This window comes from Rhinopithecus roxellana, chromosome 12 (assembly GCF_007565055.1).
Source record: "Rhinopithecus roxellana isolate Shanxi Qingling chromosome 12, ASM756505v1, whole genome shotgun sequence".
Classification (NCBI taxonomy): Eukaryota; Metazoa; Chordata; class Mammalia; order Primates; family Cercopithecidae; genus Rhinopithecus; species Rhinopithecus roxellana.
In genome coordinates this window covers 32,105,515-32,130,928 of record NC_044560.1, presented here as the reverse complement: position 1 = coordinate 32,130,928, position 25,414 = coordinate 32,105,515, and the positions used below count along the sequence as shown (strand labels likewise).

Genomic DNA, 25,414 nt, shown 5'->3' with positions numbered 1-25,414 from the left:
GAGTTCGAGACCAGCCTGACCAATATGGTGAAACCCTGCCTCTACTAAAAATACAAAAATTAGGCCGGGCGCGGTGGCTCAAGCCTGTAATCCCAGCACTTTGGGAGGCCGAGGCGGGTGGATCACGAGGTCAGGAGATCGAGACCCTCCTGGCTAACACAGTGAAACCCCGTCTCTACTAAAAATACAAAAAACTAGCCGGGCGCGGTGGCGGGCGCCTGTAGTCCTAGCTACTCGGAGGCTGAGGCGGGAGAATGGCGGGAACCCGGGAGGCGGAGCTTGCAGTGAGCCGAGATCGCGCCACTGCACTCCAGCCTGGGCGACACAGCGAGACTCCGTCTCAAAAAAAAAAAAAAAAAAAAAAAAAAAATACAAAAATTAGCCAGGCATGGTCACAGGCACCTGTAATCCCAGCTACTCAGGAGGCTGAGGCAGGAGGATTGCTTGAGCCCAGGAGGCAGAGGCTGCAGTGAGCCAAGATTGCACCACTGCACTCCAGCCTGGGCAACAGAGCGAGACTCTGTCTAAAACAAAAAAAAGTAACAGATGTCTACTACTGAGCTACTTCAAATAATGGATTCTCATGAACTGAAATATGAACTACATTCAAAGAATTACTAACCAAGAAAGAACTCACTAATATTCAATAAGGACTGAGTGGTAACCAAATGTTTTCTTTCCTATACTTGTGTTATAATCAGAGCGTTTCTCTATTATGAATTCTTTGATGTCGTCTAAGGGCTGAGACACAGCTAAAATTATTCCCACATTCATTACATTTATAAGGTTTTTCCCCAGCATGAATTCTCTGGTGTAGTCTTAGGGACAAGATCTGATGAAAAGCCTTCCCACATTCATTACATTCATAGGGTTTCTCTCCAGTATGAATTCTTTGATGTTGATTAAGATATGAGCCACAACTGAAGGCCTTCCCACATTTGTTACATTCATAGGGTTTCTCTCCTGCATGACTTCTCTTATGGTGAATTAGAACTAAAGCATCAGTGAAGGCTTTCCCACATTTACTGCATTCAAATGGTCTCTCTCCAGTGTGAATTCTATGATGTCGATTAAGTTGTGAGTCAGTCCTAAAAAACTTCCCGCATTTGATGCACTCATAGGGCTTTTCTCCGGTATGAATCCTCTGATGTTGATTCAGGTGTGAGCGATAGCCAAAGGTCTTCCCACATTCACTACATTTGAAGGGTTTCTCTCCTGTGTGAATTCTTTGATGCAGAGTAAGGGCTATGCGTCTGCTAAAGGCTTTTCCACACTGATTACATTCGTAGGGTTTCTCTCCCGTGTGAATCCTCTGATGTTGATTAAGGTGAGCACTCTGTCTGAAGGCTTTGTTACATTCTTTACATTCATATGGTTTCTCACCTGTGTGAATTCTCTGATGTTCAACAAGGAAGGCATAACGGCTAAAGGCCTTCCCACATTCATTGCATGCAAACGGTTTCTCTCCAGTGTGGATCCTCTGGTGTTGAGCAAGGTGAGCACTCTGTCTGAAGGCTTTGTTGCATTCCTTACATTCATAAGGCTTCTCCCCAATATGAGTCCTTTGATGTTCACTGAGAAAGAAGTCATGGCTAAAGGCTTTTCCACAGTCATTGCATGTGTATGGTTTCTCTCCACTGTGAATTCTCTGGGGTTGAGTAAAGAATGAGTAACAGCTAAAGGCATCACCATATTCATTGTATTCATGGGGTAATTTTCCAAAATGAGTGGTCTGATGTTGAGTAAGTAATGAGTGGAAACTTAAGAAATTTGAAAAATCATTACTTTCATAAGGTTTCTCACCAAGAGGAATTCCTATATCTTTACTAAAGTATGTACTTTGGTTGAATTCTTCACATTCATTACCTATCAAAGATTCCTTCTCAGCACGGAGTCTTTTATATTCAATTATGAGTGAATTTTGGGGGAACAGTTTATCATAAATATCAAATTTATGTACTTGCTGTATGGTAGGAACTGTCTGTTGTGTTAAAAATACTGATTTCAGGGGTATGCTTCTCCCAAAATTACTAAATTCATTGTGTCTTTTCCCAGTAGAGATTTCCTTAACAGCTGTCACTTGCATGAAATGCCTCTCCGCATTTCCCTCATGTAGCTCAAATTCACCCTTATATTTCCAGGCTTCTCTGAAACTGGAGCATTCAAGGCCATGACTTGCTAGCCTTTCCATTATCATCTCCTGGGATATTTCATCTTCATCAATGAACCATTTTGGAGATAATTCCTTGATTTCACACCAAGACTCCCAGTCTGAAAAATATCAAGAAAGCAAATGTCTCCTTTGTTCTTTTGCTATGAGGAAGAAAACTGTTATAGAAGAAATGGAAGAATTTAACTGGGGGGAAGGAGGGTAGAAAGTACGTAGTTCTAATAGCTCCCAAATATGGCCATGCAATATGAACAAAAGACAATGGAAGCACAAAGAATAAAGAGAGCTGAGAAGGGAAGGTATATGTGTTGATAGTAGTGGAAGGTGGTAGTTGGGGAAACAGGTAAAATGCAGGTCATCAAAAGGCAAGCAAAGCTAAATGCTAACACGATAAGGAATTGAGGATGTCTGATTAGATCACAGCCAGTTTCCCTGCCTCTAGTCTTTACAGCCTCCAGTTCATCCTGCATTGGTATTCATAAGACTGAAAGCTTCATGAGGGCAGGGACTGATGTTCACTCCTTTTTCTTCGACTGTTGCACCCAATGCCTTGGACAGTGTCAGCATGTTGTTAAATGGATGACTGCTGCCAGATTAATCTCATGGCATCTTTTCCCATTAATGCTGTTCAACAACTTCTAAGATTTTTATCAGGGTCCAGGGAAAATTTACATATATTTTTTCTCAGTGACTAAAATAAACCTATCTTTTGTTAGGTCCATCAGCTTTTCTCATCATTCAGGGAAAATGATGTCTATTGAGAAGATATGTGATATTTCAGGAGAGGATATTGGTTGGAGTAAGATAGAAAGAAAACTATTTTTTAGAAGATGATCTCAAAAAATGAGAAAGTCCTTTTCACACCACAATAATCAGCCAACATGTTCAAATACATAGAACCTATTAGTAGGTCCAAAGTACCTACTAAAGGCGGGAAAGCCTGACACAGGGTCTTTCTACATTTTGTAAATTCTGAGAGCTCAAGCCTGTGCAGATGATAATTCCATATGGCACATAATGAAGGATAAGCTAATATGATACAGATTATTACAGGTGTAAGTGTCAGGAAAAAAGAGATCAAAACTCACTAGCTTACTTAAGGAATAATGCTTGGAGAATATAAGCTTGGTGTTCAAGGCTATAATCAGGATTCCAAAATATAGTGACTATTCAGTGACAGAGACATTTTCATGTTTAGATGTGATTAGGGATTATTTTAGAACTACATATTTTGGCATTTGGGGGTTAAATAGATACAGTCTTTGCCATAACAGTTTCTCATCTGTTGAAAAGTAAAGCTGTCTCTAGTATAGGTCAGAACAAAATTGAAAAGGAAATATTATTCATCTGTATCTTTCTTCTTTCCAATACACCCTTCACCCAAGGAAAGCCTCATCCCTATCAGTCTGTCCTAAGCACCGCCTTGGATTTTCTTACCTGTCTATACCCAGGCCTGAGAGGCCTTGTTCGCCTATCCTTTGTTAGGTCCATACCATTCATTCTTTCCCTAGAAATACAACTACTACTGTTCCCTCACTCACTTGCCTGGATCTCATCTCTTGTAGGCATCATCACCTGAAGCCACTATACTCCATCTTACCAAAAATAAGTCTTTACTCCAGGCAAATACCAGATTTATACAATAACTAACTTAATGCTGAATAAAAGAAGCCTGATGGGGGAGAAGACTACAGATATTTTCCAACATGGGAGACTCTGAGGTGCCTGAAGCTCCAACCACTATCTTTACACACAGACTTACAGATTGGATCCCCTTGATTAAAAGACTGTATGCTATCCAATATGGTAGCCACTAAGTATATGCAGCAATTTAAATTTAAATAACATTTTAAAAAGTTCCTTAGTCACACTAGCCACATTTTATGTACCCAAAGCCAAATGTGGGTAGTGGCTACTGTATTAGAAAGCACACATATAGATTATTTCCATCATCACAGAAAGTTCTACTAGAGGCCGAGCATGGGGGTTCCCGCCTGTAATCCCAACACTTTGGGAGGCCGAGGCTGGTGGATCACTTGAGGCCAGGAGTTCAAGGCCAGCCTGGCCAACATGGTGAAACCCCGTCTCTACTGAAAATACAAAAATTAGCCGGGCACGGTGGCTCACATCTATAATCCCAGCTACTCAGGTGGCTGAGGCACGAGAATCCCTTGAACTAGGAGGCGGAGGTTGCAGTGAGCTGAGATCATGCCACAGCACTCAGCCTGGGCGACACAGCGAGACTGTCTCAAAAAAAAAAAAAAAAAGAAAAAAGAAAGTTCTACTAGACAGAACTGGACAGAGATCCACATTAATATCACAAAGATCTTATGGTAAATGAGGAAACAACAGAAAAACAGGGGAAAGAGTCCGTTAAAGGGAGAGAACAGTTTTGAAAAGAGAAAATGGATAGTGGTAAGAACTATCTTATACATCTCAATAAGCTCAGGAATATGAAAATGAAGAAGGGTACCTGCATTTAGCTAAACTAGAGGGGCAGAAGCCAGATTGCAAGTGATAAGACAGTGGAAGAGAACCTGAGGTGAAGGCAGTGAGTTGAGATGACAACTGCTATGTAAGTAATTGAAGAGAGAAGGGAGTATGGTTGGCAAGAACACAAAAAGTCCTATAAAATGGTACGAAATTCTTCTAAGCAAGATTTAAATGAATCAATGTAATATATAATTGCAAGAAAACAAAAAAATAATATATGCATACATTTTTACCTCAGGTTAATTTATATCAGGTCAGTTTCAACCAGAATTCCATAAGGATTTTATTTCCGAACTTAAGAAAACTATTTTAAAGAAAGTTGGACAAAAGTAATCAATAACATAAAAGAAAATTATGACCAAAAAAAGAACATTCCAAAACCAGTAATAGGACCTAAGCCCTTGCATTTTATACCTTTCTTCCACCAAAATCTCTGTGAAAGAACTCAACCAGGGTTGACTTGTAAAATTCTTTATCATTGTGGAAAAGGTCAAGAAAAAATATCAAGAGAAACACACTTAGAGCATTAAAACCTGCAAGACACAGAGAACACAGTGAAGGGGAGCACGGCCTCCTCACTACCATCCTGACCACATCTGGTTGAAGGGAATGAATTTGACATCAACCTTGAAAACTTGCGTGTGGGAGAAAACACCACAAAGTCAAAAGGCAAGGGACAATCTGAGAAAAAACAACTAACACATGTATTATAGAAAAATGAATAATGTCCAGAAAAAGACACATTCTCCAAAATGGAAGTATGCCAGTAATCCCAACAGTTTGGGAGGCCGAGATGGGAGGATCGTTTGAGCCCAGGAGTTGTATACCAACCTGGGCAACACAGTGAGACCTCATCTGTACAAGAAAACTAAACAAAAAATTTAACCAGGTGCAGTGGTGCACATGCTGAGGTGGGAAGATTGCTTGAGTTCAGGAGGTAGAGGCTGCAGTGAGCCAAGATCATGCCACTGCACTCCAGCCTGGGCAACAGAGTGAGAACCTGTCTCAAAAAACAAAACAAAAAAATGTATGAGCAGGTAATTCACAGAAGAGAAAAACTTTATAGACAATGCATTCCTGGAAAGATGCTCAATAATACCACTAGTAAATTAAAACCATAAGAGCATTTCCCTTCCTCATATCAGCAGAAATTTCAGTTAGACAATATTAAGGACAATATCAAAAATTTAAGTTGAAGAATATCAAGAGAGGAAGGAAAAGCCATTCTCAGACACTGTCATTGTTAGTACGAGCATAAACTGATACAATCACTTCCCAGAACAAGTTGAGCATCTTGTAAATTAAAACATGCACTTCTACGTTCCAGCAATTTTACTTCAAGGTACACATTGTGTTTTTTGTTTTGTTTTGTTTTGAGACAGGGTCTTGCTCTGTCACCTCGCCTAGGCTGGAGTCCAGTGGCGCTATCATAGCTCATTGCAGCCTTGAACTCCCAGGCTTAAGTGGCCCTCCTACCTCAGTCTCCTGAGTAGCTGGAACAATAAGCACACAGCACCATGCCAGGCTCATTTTTTTATTTTTATTTTTTATTTAGTTATTTATTATTTTTTTTTTTTTCCGAGATGGAGTCTTGCTCTGTCGCCCAGGCTGGAGTGCTGTGGCACAATCTCGGTTCACTGCTACCTCCGCCTCCTGGGTTCAAGCAATTTTCCTACCTCAGTCTCCCGAGTAGCTGGGATTACAGGCACACACGACCACGTCCGGCTAAGTTTTGTATTTTTCGTAGAGACAGGGTTTCACCATGTTGGCCAGGCTGGTCTCGAACTCCTGGCCTCGTAATCCACCCACTTCAGCCTCCCAGAGTGCTGGGATTACAGGCATGAGCCACCACACCCAGCCTGAAAGTGCTTTTTAAAAACTGTAAAACCCAGAAAATATAACATAAGACAATATATAGGATTAAGCCCAAATTTATCAGAAATGTAATTAGACTTTCACCTATTAAAATGAAAAGATAATCAGACTGGTTTATAAAGTAAAACTCAAATCTGTATTGCATATAAGCCCTATACTTAAAGTTATCTTAAAAAGTTGAAAATAAGGCTGGGCGCGGTGGCTCAAGCCTATAATCCCAGCACTTTGGGAGGCCGAGATGCGTGGATCACGAGGTCAGGAGATCGAGACCATCCTGGCTAACACGGTGAAACCCCGTCTCTAATAAAAAATACGAAAAACTAGCCGGGTGAGGTGGCGGGTGTCTGTAGTCCCAGCTACTCGGGAGGCTGAGGCAGGAGAATGGTGTAAACCCAGGAGGCGGAGCTTGCAGTGAGCTGAGATCTGGCCACCGCACTCCAGCCTGGGCGACAGAGTGAGACTCCGCCTCAAAAAAAAAAAAAAACAAAAACAAACAAACAAAAAAAAAGTTGAAAATAGGCCAGGCACGGTAGCTCACGCCTGTAATCCCAGCACTTTGGGAGGCCAAGGCAGGTGGATCACAAGGTCAGGAGTTCAAGACCAGCCTGACCAATATGGTGAAACCCCCGTCTCTACTAAAAATACAAAAATTTTGTATTTTTATACAATGTACAAAAGTGTACAGGCACACACCTGTAGTCCCAGCTACTTGGGAGGCTGAGGCAGGAGAATCACTTGAACCCAGGAGGTGGAGTTTGCAGTGAGCCGAGACTGCACCACTGCACTCCAGCCTGGACGACAACAGCAAAACTCTGTCTCAAAAAAAAAAAAAAAAAAAAATCAGTCAGGCGTGGTAGCTCACACCTGTATAATCCCAGCACATTGGGAGGCCAAGGAAGGTGGATCACCTGAGGTCAGGAGTTTGAGACCAGTCTGGCCAACATGGCAAAACCTTGTCTCTACTAAAAATACAAAAATTATCCGGGCATAGTGTTGAGCACCTGTAATCCCAGCTACTTGGGAGGCTGAGGCAAGAGAACCACTTGAACCCAGAAGGCGGAGGCTGCAGTGAGGCAAGATCATACCATTGCACTCCAGCCTGGGCGACAGAGCACGACTCCATCTAAAAAACAAAACAAAACAAAACAACAACAAAAAAGCATGAAAAATCAAGGAAACACATTCTCCCATAGAGCCTTAGGAAGGAATGTACACTGCTGACATCTTGATTTTAGCTCTGTAAGACCTACTTTTTACTTCTGACCTCCAGAGCTATAATAAATTCGTGTTGTATTAAGTCACTAAATGTGTGCTAATTTATTACAGCAGGAAAAAAAACTAAGCAGACAACTTTTCTGGAAGGGAATGTAGCAATTCCTTATAAAACTACATATGTATGGCCAGGTGTGGTTGCTCATGCCTGTAATCCCAGCACTCTGGGAGGCTGAAGTGGGTGGATCACAAAGTCAGGAGTTCGAGACCAGTCTGGCCAATATAGTGAAACCCCCATCTCTACTAAAAATGCAAAAATTAGCCAGGCATGGTGGTGCAAACCTGTAGTCCCAGCTATTCAGGAGGTTGCGGCAGAAGACTCACTTGAACCCAGGAGGAGGAGGCTGCAGTGAGCCACGATTGGGTCACTACACTCCAGCCTGGTGACAGCGCGAGACTCTGTCTCAAAAAAAAAAAACTGTATATGCACTTACTCAGCAATTCCACATCTAGGAACCCATGCTGAAGATACAGCCTCAACAATAAAAAATATATATAAGTTCAAGGTTATTCATCACAACATCTTTTGCGACTGTAAAATATTGCAAACACTAAATGACCACACATTAGTGTAGTTGAATAAATTATGATAACAGGCACATAATGAAGTATTATGAAGCAGTCAAAAAATGAAGAAGGGCAGGGCATGGTGGCTCACTTCTGTAATCACAGCACTTTGGGAGGCTGAGGCAGGCAGATTACTCGAGATCAGAAGTTCAAGACCAGCCTGATCAACATGGTGAAACATTTTCTCTACTAAAAATACAAAAATTAGCTGGGCATGGTGGTGCACACCTGTAGTCCCAGCTACTCAGGAGGCTGAGGCAGGAGAATTGCTTGAACACAGGAGGCAGAAGTTGCAGTGAGCCAAGATCCTGTCACTGTACTCCAGCCTGGGTGAGAGCGAGACTGTCTCAAAAAAAAAAAAAAAAAAAATGAGGAAGATCTTCATGAACTAATATAAAGTGATTTCCTTCTAAGTGATAAAAGCAAAATGTATCTATAGCACACTATTTGCCATATAAAGAATATACAAGAAACTATACATGTAACTGCTAATTTGTGCAAGAGAAACATTAATTTCAAGGATAAACTTGAAACTAAGGAAAGTGGTAACATACAAGGGGTGGGTGGGAAATGGGTAGGAAGAAGTAGGGAAAAAGAATAAAGTAGTAGGAACAAGGAGGGCATAATACTTTTTGGAGATCTATTTTATACTATTTTATATAGCTCTGATCTTAGAGGCATAGTAATGTTTTAGATACCAAAAAAAAAAAAAAAAAATTAAAACTAACCAGGACGTAGTAGGAATGCAAAATAGAACATTTGTTATAAACAGTAACAAATGGGCTGGGCAGGGTGGCTCACACCTGTAATCCCACCACTTTGGGAGGCCAAGGCTGGCACGGATCATGAGGTCAAGAGATTGAGACCATCCTGGCCAACACGGTGAAACCATGTCTCTACTAAAAATACAAAAATTAGCTGGGGGTGGTGGCACATGCCTGTAGTCGCAGCTACTCAGGAGGCTGAGGCAGAAGAATCGCTTGAACCTGGGAGGCAGAGGTTGCAGTGAGCTGAGATCACGCCACTGCATTCCAGCCTGGGGACAGAGGGAGACTCCATCTCAAAAAAAAAAAAACAGTAACAAATGGACCTAAAATAACTAACCTAAGTAATTTTGGAAATAGTATTTTGACTGGACAATGTAAGACTGAAACAAAAAGTACTATATACGAATACCTAAATCTAGTTGTTAAATTTGTTTCTCACAGAGAAATAGGTTAGAAATTCTGAAAGCAGGCTGGGCGCGGTGGCTCAAGCCTGTAATCCCAGCACTTTGGGAGGCCGAGACGGGCGGATCACGAGGTCAGGAGATTGAGACCATCCTGGCTAATACGGTGAAACCCTGTCTCTACTAAAAAATACGAAAAAAACTAGCCGGGCGACGAGGCGGGCACCTGTAGTCCCAGCTACTCGGGAGGCTGAGGCAGGAGAATGGCGTAAACCCGGGAGGCGGAGCTTGCAGTGAGCTGAGATCCGGCCACTGCACTCCAGCCTGGGCAGCAGAGCAAGACTCCGTCTCAAAAAAAAAAAAAAAAGAAATTCTGAAAGTACTTAATGTGTATACTAAAATTGAACAAATAGGTAAATATATTTTTTCTCATTATCAGAAAAAAATTACAAATAAGTAAAGGAGGAAGGCTACAATAAACCCTGTAAAGCAGGACTATAAATCAAGTTATTAATATAAACTGATAGTTTTAGTAGATAAAAAGAGATAATAAAAAATGGAAAAAAGATAGAGGCAGAAATAAATATAGGGGTGTGTGTGTAAATATCTATCCATCTATCTATCTATCTATCCATCTATTTCCTAGCTCTATCTATCTATCTATCTATCTATCTATCTATCTATCTGTCTGTCTGTCTGTCTGTCTGTCTATCTATCTATCTATCTATCTATCCATCCATTTCCTAGCTCTATCTCTCTATCTCTCTATCTCTCTCTCTATCTATCTATCTATCTAGTTTCCCAGCTTTAGCTGCTGTCAGGGCCAGTAGCCTAGTGACATCCCAGTAGCCTAGAGCATACCTAGCTTGGTTTCTAAACACCATTTCCCAATAAAGTAATGAGGGCTCCTTGGAGAAGTGGTTGATTCAAGGCTGGGGCAAAGAAAATAAGAGAACCTGGAATACCTTGTGCCAGAAGGAAGGACGTGCTCAAAAACTGTATGGGGGCATGTCAGAAGGTCAAAGGAACCAACGTGAAGGAGATTCCAACATTCAAAGCTGGAATGATTTGAGAAACAAAATAATGATTCATTGGATTTACTTCATAGAAATAAAAATCCATAAATCTAAAAATAAATCCATTTAAATTTTATGAAGTCATTACATTTTATGAGGTAAATTAGGTTTACCTCATAGAAAAAAATCTGTAAATATAATTGAATATGTAAGTAAATGGATTGGAAGGAGCGGCTCTTCCTACAGAACAATCGCAATTAATATATATAAAGAAAAGAGGGAAATTGAAAAAAATCAACATTAGGTTAATACCACAGTAATAACAGTTGAAGAGATCCAGCAATAAATGCTAAATAAATGGGCAAAAATTACAGAAGAAACTGAATAATCTCAAAGTATCTCCCCCAAGATATTTCTTAATTACAAATAGAAAAATAAGAAATTTATAATGGAGAAACCAAGCAGACACTACCTTCACTAAGTGTGCAAAGTTAACATCACCAATACTAAGACATTATCGACATTATGCATCCTTTGGAATGATGCACTGAGAGAGAAACAACATTATTTCTGTGACATTCTTTGCAAAAATGCATTACCACAATCCAGTTATAAGAAAATACTAGATAAATCAGATAGATCCAAATTGAGTGCATGCAAATATAATGAGCCATTTGTGCAGAGTGAAGCATATCTGAGGGTTCCAGGAGAGATTACTCCAAGAAGATGAAGTCAATAGATCACCTAATATATCCAAGTATCTTGAAAGATTCAGACAATTGATGGTAAGTCGGGAATTGGATTAGGGATATGTACATATAAACTAAACAAACAAAAAAAGGACAAAATTCCCAAGTCATTATTAACTCCATGGAAAATAAAAAGGTGTAGAGAAAAAGTAACTTGGCATATGCACAGCACAGCTATGACTAGCACTAAATGGCCATAATAAAATAAATGCTGAATAGTGACTTAATCAAAATTATAACATTGAGATGATGGGGGATGGGAAATGTGTGTATTTGTGTGTGTGCACATGTGTTGAATTCAGGAGAAGAAAGTGCTAACTCCTTCTTTTCTTTTCTTTTTTTTTTTTTTGAGACACAGTCTCAGAAGGCTGGAGTGCAGTGGCACGATCTGGGCTCACTGCAAGCTCCGCCTCCCGGGTTCACGCCATTCTCCTGCCTCAGCCTCCCGAGTAGCTGGGACTACAGGCGCCCGCCAGCATGCCTGGCTAATATTTTGCATTTTTAGTAGAGACAGGGTTTCACCATGTTAGCCAGGATGGTCTCGATCTCCCGACCTCGTGATCCGCCTGCCTCAGCCTTCCAAAGTGCTGGGATTACAGGCGTGAGCCACCACGCCCGGCCTCCTTACTTTCTTATAAGAAGAGTAGCAACATTAACATATTTTTGGAGATATGAAGGGAACACCAAAAGAAACTACAAAAGAAAAGAAAGTGGATTGCTCTAGGAAGAGGGAAACTGGGGAGCCAGGAACAAGAATTCCTTTTTTAAGGGAAAAAGCCTTGTACAGGCTTTTTGGTGGGAAGGTAATTGTGTTTTTTGGCAAAACGGCAATTATGTTTGCACCAACCTAATACTACTACTTGATTTTTTAAACAATGTGCGTACATGTCTTTCACAATTCTGATAAAAATTTAAAAAATAATAATATAATTCTAACTGTAAAGGGAAAAGAAGAGCTGAGAAGGATTGAGATTCAAGGTATAGGTGGAAGACTAGACAGCATAATTAGAAAGAAAAAGAAAAAACCCCAGGGTGTGGTGAGGTTTCTAGGGAAGCACATACTAAGGAGATTTCAGCTCTCATCCCACCTGAAGCCCAAAAGAGTTTCCTACTTACTACGTGGTCAAGTACCTTACAATAGTCCTCCCTGCCTGGTGATCTGTCACTCACCTGCACAGTGACCCTGTGACATCTTTCTCTCCACCATCCACGGCTCCTTCCCTTGCTCCAGTAAGGAGATCATGTTGGGCTTAGAAATGGAGAGTCCTGTTCACAGGGGAAGAAAATGAGAGCAAGAGACAGACAGGCATACAGACAAACAAATCAACATGCCACAGCTGTTCTAGGACGCAGACCCAATCTCTCGATCATCAGGCAAGAATGGACATTAGAGGAAGGGCTAGAGAATGGAATGATGCTTGTATGGATGAGGAGGAGGATGAAGCTTCTGCCATGACAGTGGTTCTCAAAGTGCTACGGCAGCTGCAGCCATCACCTAGGAACTAATTAGAAATGCATATTATCAGGCCCCAACCCAGAACTACTGCGTCAGAAACTACAGTGGCTCTCAAACTTTAATAGACATCAGGGTCATTTGCAGAGCTTATTAAAACCCAGACTACTGAGCCTACTCCCAAAGTTTCTGATTTTGTAGGTCTAGAATGGGGCCTCATAATTTGCATTTTAACAAACTCCCAGGACATGCTGATGTTGCTGTTCCAAACCACCATTCTATGGCAAAGGGAACTACCCATTTCCAACTCTATGAAATTAATTCATACACCAGGCGCAGGGGCTCACGCCTGTAATCCCAGCACTTTGGAAGGTCGAGGAGGGCCGAGCATCTGAGGTCAGGAGTTCGAGACCAGCTTGGCCAACATGGAGAAACCCCATCTCTACTAAAAGTACAAAAATTAGCCAGGCGGGCCGGGCGCGGTGGCTCAAGCCTGTAATCCCAGCACTTTGGGAGGCCGAGACGGGCGGATCATGAGGTCAGGAGATCGAGACCATCCTGGCTAATACGGTGAAACCCCGTCTCTACTAAAAAATACAAAAAAAAACTAGCCGGGCGACGAGGCGGGCGCCTGTAGTCCCAGCTACTCGGGAGGCTGAGACAGGAGAATGGCGTGAACCCGGGAGGCGGAGCTTGCAGTGAGCTGAGAGCCGGCCACTGCACTCCAGCCTGGGTGGCAGAGCAAGACTCCGTCTCAAAAAAAAAAAAAAAAAAAAAAAAAAAAAAAAAAAAAAAAAAAAATTAGCCAGGCATGGTGGTGGGCACCTGTAATCCCAGTTACTCAGGAGGCTGAGGCAGGAGAATTGCCTGAGCCCGGGAGGCGGAGGTTGCAGTGAGCCAAGATTGCGCCACTGCACTCCAGCCTGGGCAACAAGAGCAAGACTCTGTCTCAAAAAAAAAAAAAAAAAGACAGAAAGAAAGAAAAGAAAAGAAATTACTTAATGTGTTCAGAATGTCTGCCAAAAGTAAATTAATTAATTAATTAAAATTTAAGAAACTTAAAAAGTTAAAAATATATACATATTTCAAATCATTTCGTGGGGACAGGAAGTAGAAAGGCAAGTAAGTGCTTTTAAGAGGTCTTAAGATGTCCTAGATATTCTCAACAGAGGAAGCAAAAACACTCCAGAGGAAGATTTTTAAATGATGGGGGAGAAACATCCTTACCAAGCCATACCAAGTTCCTGTAGTTCTCCAACATGACATCTCTGTATAAATCCTTCTGAGACGGCTTCAGCCATTCCCACTCTTCTTGGGAAAAGTCTAGTGCCACATCTCTGAAGGTCACCAACCCCTGAAATAAAAAAATTCTTGTTCACCAGGTGCCCAGACACCCATATGGTCCTAGCCAAAAAGATGCATTTGGCCAGAGTTCAAAGCTCTAAGTGATGCAAGGAAAATAATTATTGGAGAACAATTACATGCTGAGGTTTGTCAAATACTTTAAGAGAAGAGAAGTATTAGAAACAGACTCACCGTTTGATAATTTTACATTTTTGTAAAAAAGACATATATACACAAAATTAGCTTATAACAAGAAACAGCAAAGACTAAGTTGTATGTTACATATACTAAGTATAAAGAAAATCTTATATGGGGGATTCCTTTATATTTCCCAAACTGAGACATCAGGTGGGCACAATAGGAGAAAGGCCTTGAATTGGGCTTTAACAAAAGGGTATGGCCTGAAAGTTAGACTTTATATGTAAGGAGAAATGTCCAGGAACATATCCTGAAGAAATAATGAAGTATATGTGAAGCGACTTAAGATAGAATTTTCATTGGAAGGTTATGCAAAAAATCTGGAAAAAACTTACATGTTCAAAAACAGAATTCAGGCTATAGCACTGAACTGTAGGCTAAATGAAGGCAGAGATATTTGTTTTATAAGCTGATATATATCCAGTGTCTATTACAAAACTGATCACATTGTAAACTCAGTAAACATTTGCTACTCAGGGAATAAATGATGATGTTTCCTATAAAATGTCCATACGAAGAAAAAGTATTCAGTGCTAAAAATGATAGGGTTCCAGTCTGTACAATATGTTCTCTTTTTCTTATCAAAAATAATGAAATACCAGGCCAGGCATGGTGGTTCATGCCTGTAATCCCAGCGCTTTGGGAGGCCAAGGCAGGTGGATCACCTGAGGTCAGGAGTTAGAGACCAGCCTGGCCAAAATGGTGACACCCTGTCTCTACTAAAAATACAAAAATTAGCTGGACGTGGTGGTATGTGCCTGTAGTCCCAACTACTTGGGAGGCTGAGGCCAGAGAATTGCTTGAAATGGGCAGGAGGAGGCTGCAGTGAGCCGAGATCATGCTACTGCACTTCCAGCCTGGGTGACAGAGCAAGACTCCATCTCAAAAAAAAAAAAAAAAAAATTCAAATATGGTTATTCTGCAAAGTAGAAATAGGGCTGAATGTGTCTAGGGAAAAAATTACACAACTCCAGAGTGTTGTATAACTTCCATGTGCTCCTCTACTCTTTTCTGAGTCCTAGGAGGCTGACTGCATCAATAAACTCCCTTGTCCCATCCCATATTATGTTGGGTTCAGCCATAAGCAAGAAATGAAAGGAAGGTAAGTAAGGCAGAATACTTAGTCCCCTGGCTCCCTCCCTGGGTGGGAGCACCACCCTGGGTGGTCTCTGTCTTTCAATCAAAGTTCAGAGCACCTGTCAGGGGGCCCCTCCACCCAACTCTCTGTCTCTGGATTCAAAGATCTAGGGTTAGAAGTAAGAGAGCTATGCTGTTATGAGCCCCGGAGTACAGCACGATCCTTCATAGTTTCTCTGTGTCCTGATAATATCTTGTAAATAGTCACCTTTTGATTGCCTTGCTAGAACCCTGATTGATAAAACATGTTGACACAAAGTACTTCTCACATATGGCCAGAGAGTCCTCAAAAGTACTGCAAAACCACTCTACTATGCGTCCCTGATAAATTCACTCTCCCCATCTCCTGATAACTATTTCATTACTCTCTCTCGAACCACCATCAACTCATCTCATTTTCACTTTGAACTTCCTCATCCTCCAGCCACCATACGTACTTACCCTTCTGTATCTGTACTGATAGCTGTATATTCTGTCTGCCCTCTGTGACTATGGATAAAACTCTAGGCTTCGAAGACCAGTCCCTCCACTTGCCCACACAAAGACATTTTCACCTCTCTCCCTTGTATTACCAACTATTCTCACTTTACTGGATCATTCCAATCAGCAAAAAAAAACTGATGCAATATCTTCCATCTTGTAAACAAATACATAGATAAATAAATAAATAAGTTCCCTTTCCATGATCTCACTCTAGCTATTTTCCCATTTCTCTACTCTTAATAACAAAACTCTTCCGATGAGTTGTCTAGATCAGTGTTATCCACCAGAAATATTTGAGTCACATATGTAATTTGAAATTTTCCAGTAGTCACAGAAAAAAATAAATAGAAAAAAATATCATTTTTATTTAACCCAATATATCGAAAATGTTATCATTTCAACATGTAATAATATAAAAAAATTAACGAGATTTCTTACACTTTTTTGTACTGAATCTTCAAAATCTGGTATATACTTTGCACTTACAGCATATCACAATTTAGAGTACTCATATGTGCCTGCTGGCTACACTATTGTAAATCTAAATTCACTGTCTTTGTTCTCACCTTCCTCGTTTTCCATTCTCTTTTTTCTTTTTTTTTTTTTTTTTTTGGAGATGGAGCTTCACTCGTGTCACCCAGGCTGGAGTTCAATGGCGCGATCTCAGCTCACTGCAACCTCCACCTCCTGGGTTCAAGCGATTCTCCTGCCTCAGACTCCAGAGTAGCTGGGATTACAGGCATGTGCTACTACGCCTGGCTAATTTTTGTATTATTAGTAGAGATGGGGTTTCGCCATGTTGGCCAGGCTGGTCTTGAATTCCTGACCTCAGGTGATCCACCCGCCTCAGCCTCCCAAAGTGCTGGGATTATAGGCATGAGCATGAGCCACTGCACCTGGCCTTTTTTTTTTTTTTTTTTTTTTTTGGGACAGGGTCTCACTCTGTCTCTGTTACACAGGCTGGAATGTGAACCACATGAATCATAGCTCCCTGCTGCCTCAAACTCCTGGACTCAAGTGATCCCCCCACCTCAGTCTCCGAAGCAGCTGGGACTATAGGCATCTGCCACCATGCCTATGTTTTTGGATTTTAGTATCAAATATTTTTTTAGAGACAGAGTCTCCCTATGTTGCCCTGCATACATAGTGGGTCTTGAACTCCTGGGCTCAGGTGATGGTCCCGCCATCTTGGCCTCCCAAAGTACTGGGATTACAGCCATAAGCCACCACACCCGGCCTCCATTCTCCCTTAAACCCACCACAATGATGTCTTCATCCCAGTCATTCAATGAAGTAGCTCTTGTCCAGAATATTTCCATGTTACCAAATCCAACGGTGAGTTCTCAGTCTTCATCTTCTTCAGTCCCTCTCAGAGGAACTTGGCTCAGTTGATCATCCCATCCTTGAAACACTTTCTCCTCTTGGCTTCCAGAACCCACACTCTTCTGGTTTTCCTTCTACATCAGCTCTTCTCAGTCTCTTTTGCTGGTTCTTCCTCTTCTTGTGTGGCTCTAAATGTTGAACATCCCAAACTCAGTCCTACGACCTATTTCCTACCTACATTCACCACAACCTTGCCCTCAAGATAATCTCACCCTGTCTCATGCTTTAAATACACTAAGGATGGCCAGGCGCAGTGGCTCATGCCTGTAATCCCAGCATTTTGGGAGGCCAAAGTAGGTGGATCACAAGGTCAGGAGATCAAGACCATCTTGGCCAACATGGTGAAATCCATCCTTACTAAAAATACAAAAATTAGCTGGGCGTGTGGCATGTGCCTGTAGTCCCAGCTACTCAGGAGGCTGAGGCAGGAGAATCGTTTGAACCCAGGAGGCAGAGGCTGCAGTGAGCCGAGACTGTACCATTGCACTCCAGCCTGGGCGACAGAGCAACACTCCGTCTAAGAAAGGAAGGAAAGGAAAGGAGAGGAGAGGAGAGGGGAGGGTAGGGTAGGGTAGGGTAGGGGAGGGGAGGGGAGGGGAGGGGAGGAGAGGAAAGGAAGAGGAAGAGGAAGAAAAAACACTGTAAGGACCCCCAAATTCACATCTATAGTCCTGAACTCCAGATGTATAATCAACATTCCATTTGGATATCCAAAAGGTCTCTAAATATATCCAGAACTCAATTCTTTTTTTTTTTGAGACGGAGTCTCGCTCTGTCACCCAGGCTGGAGTGCAATGGCGCAGTCTCGGCTCACTGCAAGCTCCACCTCCTGGGTTCACGACATTCTCCTGCCTCAGTCTCCCGAGGAGCTGGGATTACAGGCTCCCGCCACCACACCTGGCTAATTTTTTGTATTTTTAGTAGAGACAGGGTTTCACCATGTTAGCCAGGATGGTCTTGATCTCCTGACCTTGTGATCCACCTGCCTCAGACTCCCAAAGTGCTGGGATTATAAGCATGAGCCACCATGCCCAGCCTTCAGAACTCAATTCTTGATGTCCATCCCACTTCACATTGTCTTTCCAGCTCAGTAAATGGCATGCCTATTCATGTAGCTGCGTAGCCAAAAATCTCTGTAAGCATCCTGACTTCTTCCTCTCACACACCACAACTAATCCTTGATCAAATCGCATTTTCTATCTCCAATGTATACCCAGAATCTCACTAGCTCCAACGCCACCACCATGGTCCAGGCTGCTATCACCTCCTGTCTGGATTACTAAAAGAGTCTCCTGACTGTCCTCCCTGCTTCCACCTTTACTCTCCTGCTTTCTGTTTTCACTTTAAGGCATAAATAAAATCAGATCACAAATGTTCCAATGAACTTAACTCTCCTTCACTTAGAACCAAATTCAAAGTTCAGATCATGACTTGAAAGGGCCTACATAATTTGGTCCCCAGCTATACCTGACATCATAGTGATCATCTCTCCAAGGACAGACTCATTGCTATTCCTGGAACACACCAAACATGCTCCCACCATAATAACTTTGTAGTCCTTCTTTTAAAGCTCTTCCCCAGATCTCCACAAAACTTACTTGCTGCTTTCACTGAAGTTTTGCTTTGCTAAATGTCACTTTCTCAGAGAGGCCATCCTTGACCTCCCTATTTAATAGATGACTCAGTAATCAACCTCTATCCCTTATTTCACTTGCACCTCATCACCAACTCAAGAAATCATCATCCATCTAAAGAGGACAGCTCTGCTCCATCACACAGGTGAGCCTAACGCTGAGTAAAAAAGATATTAAATGTTTTGTAGAAGGATTATATGAACAAAAGATGGAGAGAGAGAAGTGGAGGGGGTGCTCATTGGGTATTTGTGACTTTCCCTGCGGTTCCAAAGTCCTGAAAAATGGGTCAAATGTCTGAAAACAAAGCGAAAGAGCATGCTTACCTGGGACATGGCTTTACAAAGCCCCACGGCCATTCCTCCTTCTTCAGTTTTCTCTTCTGAAGAAGAACAGTCCTGAGAAGGGAGAATTAAGGAAGAAATGATAGTGTGTCAGCCCTATGTTTTTGGTCCAAGACCCACAAAATGGAAGCCGGGCGCGGTGGCTCACGCCTGTAATCCCAGCACTTTGCAAGGCCGAGGCGGGCGGATCACAAGGTCAGGAGATCGAGACCACGGTGAAACCCCGTCTCTACTAAAAAAATACAAAAAATTAGCGGGCGCAGTTGCGGGTGCCTGTAGTCCCAGCTACTCCGGAGGCTGAGGCAGGAGAATGGCGGGAACCCGGGAGGCGGAGCTTGCAGTGAGCCGAGATCACGCCACTGCACTCCAGCCAAGGGGACAGAGCAAGACTCCGTCTCAAAAACAAAAAACAAAAAAAGACCCACAAAATGGAACTATTGCCCCTTTCTTCTCCCTACATGGGCCAGCCTCACCTTTTCCAAGATCTGGTAGCCGGTGGCGTGGGGGAATCCAAAGCTGAACTTAACTCTCAAAGTCTTGACTTATATTAAGGACGCCTAGCGTGAACTCAACAAAATCCAAAGTCTGTCCTACGGCCAACAAGGTGGTTCATGATCTGGCCCCTGGCTGCACCTCTGACCTAATTTCCTACCCTTTTGCCCCTTGCTGGCCACACTCCAGGCACACGTGTCTTTCTACTGTTACTCAAACACTGTGTACACCCCTCCTTCAGGCTTCAGGGTTGTGACCTTTTCCTTCTGCCTGGAACCTTCTCCCAGACACCAGTATGGGCCACTCCTCTTTATTCCTATATGCATTCAGGTGTCCCTTCATCAGAGGGACTTCCCTGAAAACTCTACCTAAAGGGAACCCCTGTTTCAGGTACTCAATTTTTCTTTACACTGTATTATTTTTCGTCTTAGCATTTATCACCACTGGACATGTTACATATAGCTTTGTTTCATTGTTTCTCTTCCCATACAAGATTATAAGATCCAAGAGAACTAGGTTTTGTTTGGTTCACTGGTGTATTCTAATGACAGAACACCACCAAACCATGGTAGTTTCTCAAAAGTATTAGATAAATGAAGAAATTTTACTGTGCCTCATGTAATATAAATATACCATGTTAACCCATGCTGTGTTGGGCAAGTAATTTTAATTTTCCTGTGCCTCACAATCAGACTAGATCCCACATAATTAATCCCATGATCTCACATACACATAAAATTCTCACCCAATCACAAACATACACACATTTACACAATCATAGGCACAATCTCTCTCACACACACAGCCATATTAGCACAAAGACAGAGACTGTCACACACAGGTATCTCATTGTGTCATTATCTCATTTAATCCTCAGAACTACTATTCCACAAAACTATAAAGATAGGTATTAATATCTCCACTTTACTGGTAGTAAAAGGGAGGTTCCAGAAGCTTAAACAACCAACTCAAAGTCAGGGGTCCAACTGACATGTGACCCCAAAACCAGTCCTCTTTTGAAAGGGCACGACGTCTGAATGGGGAATATTCAACACAACCTGAGTGATCAATGCCATATATTCCTTAGAGAGGCATCTTTAGAGATGGCAGATGTTACCTTTATTTCCCTACGGAAATGCAGCCTGAGGGAAACATTGCCAAATTTTAATACTAAAGGAACTACAAACTGGGCAGTCTGAAGTAAGTTCCTTGTCCTCTTAGGGTCAACATTTCTTCATCATCAAAATAGGGACAGGCTGGGCACGGTGGTTCACACCTGTAATCCCAGCACTTTGGGAGGTCAAGGTGGGCATCACTTGAGCCTAGGAATTCAAGACCAGCCTGGGCAACGTGGCAAAACCCCATCACCTCAAAGAGTAGAAGAATTAATCAGGCGTGGTGGCATGTGTCTGTAGTCCCAGCTACTTGGGAGGCTGAGGTGGGAGGCTTGCTTGAACCCGGGAGGTAGAGGGTGCTGAGAGCCGAGATTACACCATTGCACTCTAGCCTACAGGAGAGAGCAAGACTCTGTCTCAAAAAGAAAGAATGAAAGCAAGGGACAATTGTGGTTGACCTAGAATTCAGTATACATCACCCCCTAATTTCACCCCCCAATTCTGGACTACTTTGCACTAGACAACTCAGTCCCTAGCAGTTATTTCCTTAGTGTAGTGCAGCTTGAAATTGTCCATAGAAGCTTCTGCAGCAGGGTGCAGCGGCTCATGCCTGTAATCCCAGCACTGTAGGAGGCTCTGGGGGGCAGATCACGAGGTCAGAAGTTTGAGACCAGCCTGACCAACATGGTGAAATCCCTTCTCTACTAAAATACAAAAATTAGCTGGGCGTGGTGGCACACACCTGCAGTCCCAGCTACTCAGGAGGCTGAGGCAGGAGAATCACTTGAACCCAGGAGGCGGAGGTTGCAGTGAGCCGAGATCACACCACTGCACTCCAGCCTGGGCAACAAGAGTGACACTCCATCTCAAAAAAAAAAAAAAAGGTTCTGCAACCTGAGAAGAGAATTAATGCAGTCTTAGAATCTGGTAGCAGAAGCCTTAAGCAGTGCCTGCATAAAAGAAACTTCAGTTTGTTTTGTTCTGATAGCTGTGTATATCTTGGGATATATATATATATATATATATATATATTTTTTTTTTTTTTTTTTTTGAGATGCAGTGTCACTCTTGTTGCCCAGGCTGGAGTGCAGTGGTGCAATCTCAGCTCACTGCAGCTTCTACCTCCTGGGTTCAAGCGATTTTCCTGCCTCAGCCTCCTGAGTAGCTGGGATTACAGGCGCATGCCACCACGCCCAGCTAATTTTTGTATTTTTAGTAGATACGGGGTTTCTCCATGTTGGCCAGGCTGGTCTTGAACTCCTGATCTAGTGATCCGCCCACCTAGGCCTCCCAAAGTGCTGGGATTACAAGCGTGAGCCACCATGCCTGGCCTGGGCAATATAAAAGTTTGGAATGAGCCATTAGACTCTAAAAAGAAGGTATGATGAAAAAAAAGAAAACTTTGTTTTTATGTAGCACCCAGACCCAGGTTGACTTTCCACTCCTTCCCTCATTGGCTACATGATCTCAGGCAAGTTAATCCATCTCTCAGAAACTTTCTTTTCCACTGTGAAGATTGCATGAGCGAACACCTAGGGCTGAAAGGTGCCACCCTTGTTCCTGCTTGGATTCTACACACATTTGGAAATGAAATAATATTTTTCTTTATCAACTGAGAAGGTCAAAATAAAAAACTCAGCACACGTGGTACATCAGAAAAAGAGCCATGGGTCCAGACTCTCAGTACCAAATATGGAAGAGTTTTGAGAAGGATAAAGCTAAAATCTCAAACTCAATAACCTAAGGAGAGGAAGACTGGGCTTTCAGATTGGGCTTCCCTCCCCCAGAAGCAGCTGAGGATGGCCTCACTAGAATGTTTTTAGACTGAGGCCTGTCACTCACAATGGGATAGAAGGAAGAGACTCATATTAAGCTCCCCTGTTCTGAAGGTTCCTACTCCAAGACCAGATCATCTTTTCCAAAACCCTCAAAACCCAGGGCTACCATTTTTCACCCTCTCAACATGGGAAAGAACAAGGGAATTTAGTAATTAAAGGGGAGAACTCGGCTGGACACAGTGGTTCAGGCCTATAGTCTCGACACTTTGGGAGGCCAAGGTGGGAGGACTGCTTGAGCCCAAGTTTCAGACCAGCCTGGACAACATGGCATGAAGTCTCTACAAAAAATAAAAATAAAAACAATTAGCCAGGCATGGTGGCACGCGCCTATGGTCCCAGTTTCTTGGGAGGCTGAGGCAGGTGGTTTGCTTGAGCCCAGGAGGTCAAGGCTGCAGTGAGCTGTGATCACACCACTGCACTCCAGTCTAGATGACAGTAAGATCCTACCTTGGGAAAAAAAAATAAAAGACCTCGCGTGGTGGCTTACACCTGTAATCCCAGCAGTTTGAGAGGCCGAGGCAGGTGGATCACTTGAACCTGGGAGACAGAGGTTGCAGTGAGCCGAGATCACACCACTGCACTCCAGCCTGGGCAATAGAGTGAGACTCCATCTCAAGAAAAAAGAAAAAAAAAAGCGAGACAGCTAGAGCTAAACTGCTTGGGTTTGAGTTCTGGTGCTGTCACTTGTTAACTGTGTGAACTTGGGCAATTTTAATATTCCTGTGCTTCCTAAGTCAATCCCACAATCTCATATACACACACAAACTCTCACCCAATCACAAACATATACAGAGTCACACAAACACACCCATAATCTCACACAATACACAGCCACATAAGCACAAAGATAGATGGTCACATACAATTACACCAAAAGAGATAAACAATCACACACAATCACACACATAGTAGCATACCACACAAGTCACACATCTTGTCACAATTACCCATACAAAACTATACCTACAGAGGCAGATGGTCATAGTCGCACAATCACACTTGCTGTCACACACATTCAAACGCAGTTGTATCCTCAGAAACAGGTGGTCACATAAAAACACACATGCATTTACACAATGTCACACCCCAGCCTCTCATAAACACACAGCTACACCTGCAGAGACAGTCACACACAAACGCACATATTCAGTTTCAACCCCAGACACAAATGGTTACAGTCACACACAACCGGGCGCACGCGCACAAACACACACAGTGACACAAGATCACATTCTGTCACACCCGCAGCCTGTCACATAGTTGGTAACACAGTGAAACACACACGGCCTCCCCAGCGACACCTGCCGGGTTCCCATCCCTGGTGCGTCCGGTCCACCCGGAGCCTGCCCTTGACCTCCCGCTCTCGCTCGGGGGCCGGCCCCACTCACCTCCCGGCGCCGCGGGCTCTGCAAACGGGCCCCGCGACCAAGACCCGCGACGTCACCTCCCAGAATCCTCCGCGAGGAGGAGCGAGGCGAGGACTGAGCCGTGCAGGATTCTGAGCTCTGCGAGATCTGAGCCAGCGACACCGCATTCCCCATGGACCCCGCGAACCACGAGCCCCAGAATGCTTTGCGACACTGCCGTCATCGTTGAACTACACCTCCCAGAGAACCCCGCGGCCCCCTCCACTGCGCGCCTGCGCCGCGGGGGCTGGCACAGGAGAGGGCTGTGTGCGGTCCCTGGCGCTCGAGTGAGCGTGAGCTGCTGTGTGGGGCAGAGCGGCCAGGCTGCCCGCTGGGCTGACTGGTTGAATGCTTGGTTGTGGTGGTTCGTGTGTGACTGTTGCTGCACACCTTTAGGCTTGCCCACTAAAGGAGCGGCGGATTTTGTCAGTGCAGGGAGCTTCTGTATTTTAAATCACGTCCTGTGATTGTGGGTAGCTGAATGTGAAAGTGATTGTGGATGAAAGAGACTGTGGCTGACATTGGGGGTGACCCTTTCTGTTACTGTGAGGATACCACTGATCCGATGTGTGTATCTGACTGTCTCTCGGTCTCACTGTTCCTTCACCTCCACTCCTGCCATGGGCCCGGTTTGTGTTGTTGTTGTTGTTGTTGTTCCGGGTTTGTGTTGTTGTTGTTGTTCCGGGTTTGTTGTTGTTGTTCCGGGTTTGTGTTGTTGTTGTTGTTCCGGGTTTGTGTTGTTGTTGTTCCGGGTTTGTTGTTGTTGTTGTTCCGGGTTTGTGTTGTTGTTGTTGTTGTTCCGGGTTTGTGTTGTTGTTGTTGTTGTTGTTGTTCCGGGTTTGTGTTGTTGTTGTTGTTGTTCCGGGTTTGTGTTGTTGTTGTTGTTGTTGTTCCGGGTTTGTGGTGTTGTTGTTGTTGTTCCGGGTTTGTGTTGTTGTTGTTGTTCCGGGTTTGTGTTGTTGTTGTTGTTCCGGGTTTGTTGTTGTTGTTGTTCCGGGTTTGTGTTGTTGTTGTTGTTGTTCCGGGTTTGTGTTGTTGTTGTTGTTGTTGTTGTTCCGGGTTTGTGTTGTTGTTGTTGTTGTTCCGGGTTTGTGTTGTTGTTGTTGTTGTTGTTCCGGGTTTGTGTTGTTGTTGTTGTTGTTCCGGGTTTGTGTTGTTGTTGTTGTTGTTGTTGTTGTTGTTGTTGTTGTTGTTTTGAGGCTATCTTGGCGCTCACTGCAACCTCCGCCTCCCAGGTTCAAGCGATTGTAGTGCCTCAGCCTCCCCAGTAGCTGGGACTA

At 43.1% G+C, this 25,414-nt stretch overlaps 1 protein-coding gene across 3 annotated transcripts; it reads right to left on the bottom strand.

The window, feature by feature from the left end:
- Positions 1-379: 379 nt before the first annotated feature.
- Positions 380-24,290, bottom strand: ZNF527 (zinc finger protein 527). Of its 3 annotated transcripts, none has more exons than XM_010385655.2 (5): positions 24,117-24,290; positions 19,266-19,337; positions 13,991-14,117; positions 12,481-12,576; positions 380-2,271 (listed from the first exon to the last, which is right to left on the bottom strand). In XM_010385655.2, exons 1-5 carry the CDS (start codon positions 24,267-24,269, stop codon positions 698-700), a joined length of 2,022 nt encoding a protein of 673 aa, XP_010383957.2. In that variant the 5' UTR covers positions 24,270-24,290; the 3' UTR covers positions 380-697. The 3 variants fall into 3 exon arrangements, with proteins under 3 accessions (XP_010383957.2, XP_030798860.1, XP_030798861.1); XM_030943000.1 differs by having other exon boundaries at positions 14,001-14,117; positions 24,117-24,166; XM_030943001.1 differs by lacking the exons at positions 12,481-12,576; positions 24,117-24,290 and having other exon boundaries at positions 14,001-14,117; positions 19,266-19,367.
- Between the last annotated feature and the right edge of the window lie 1,124 nt (positions 24,291-25,414).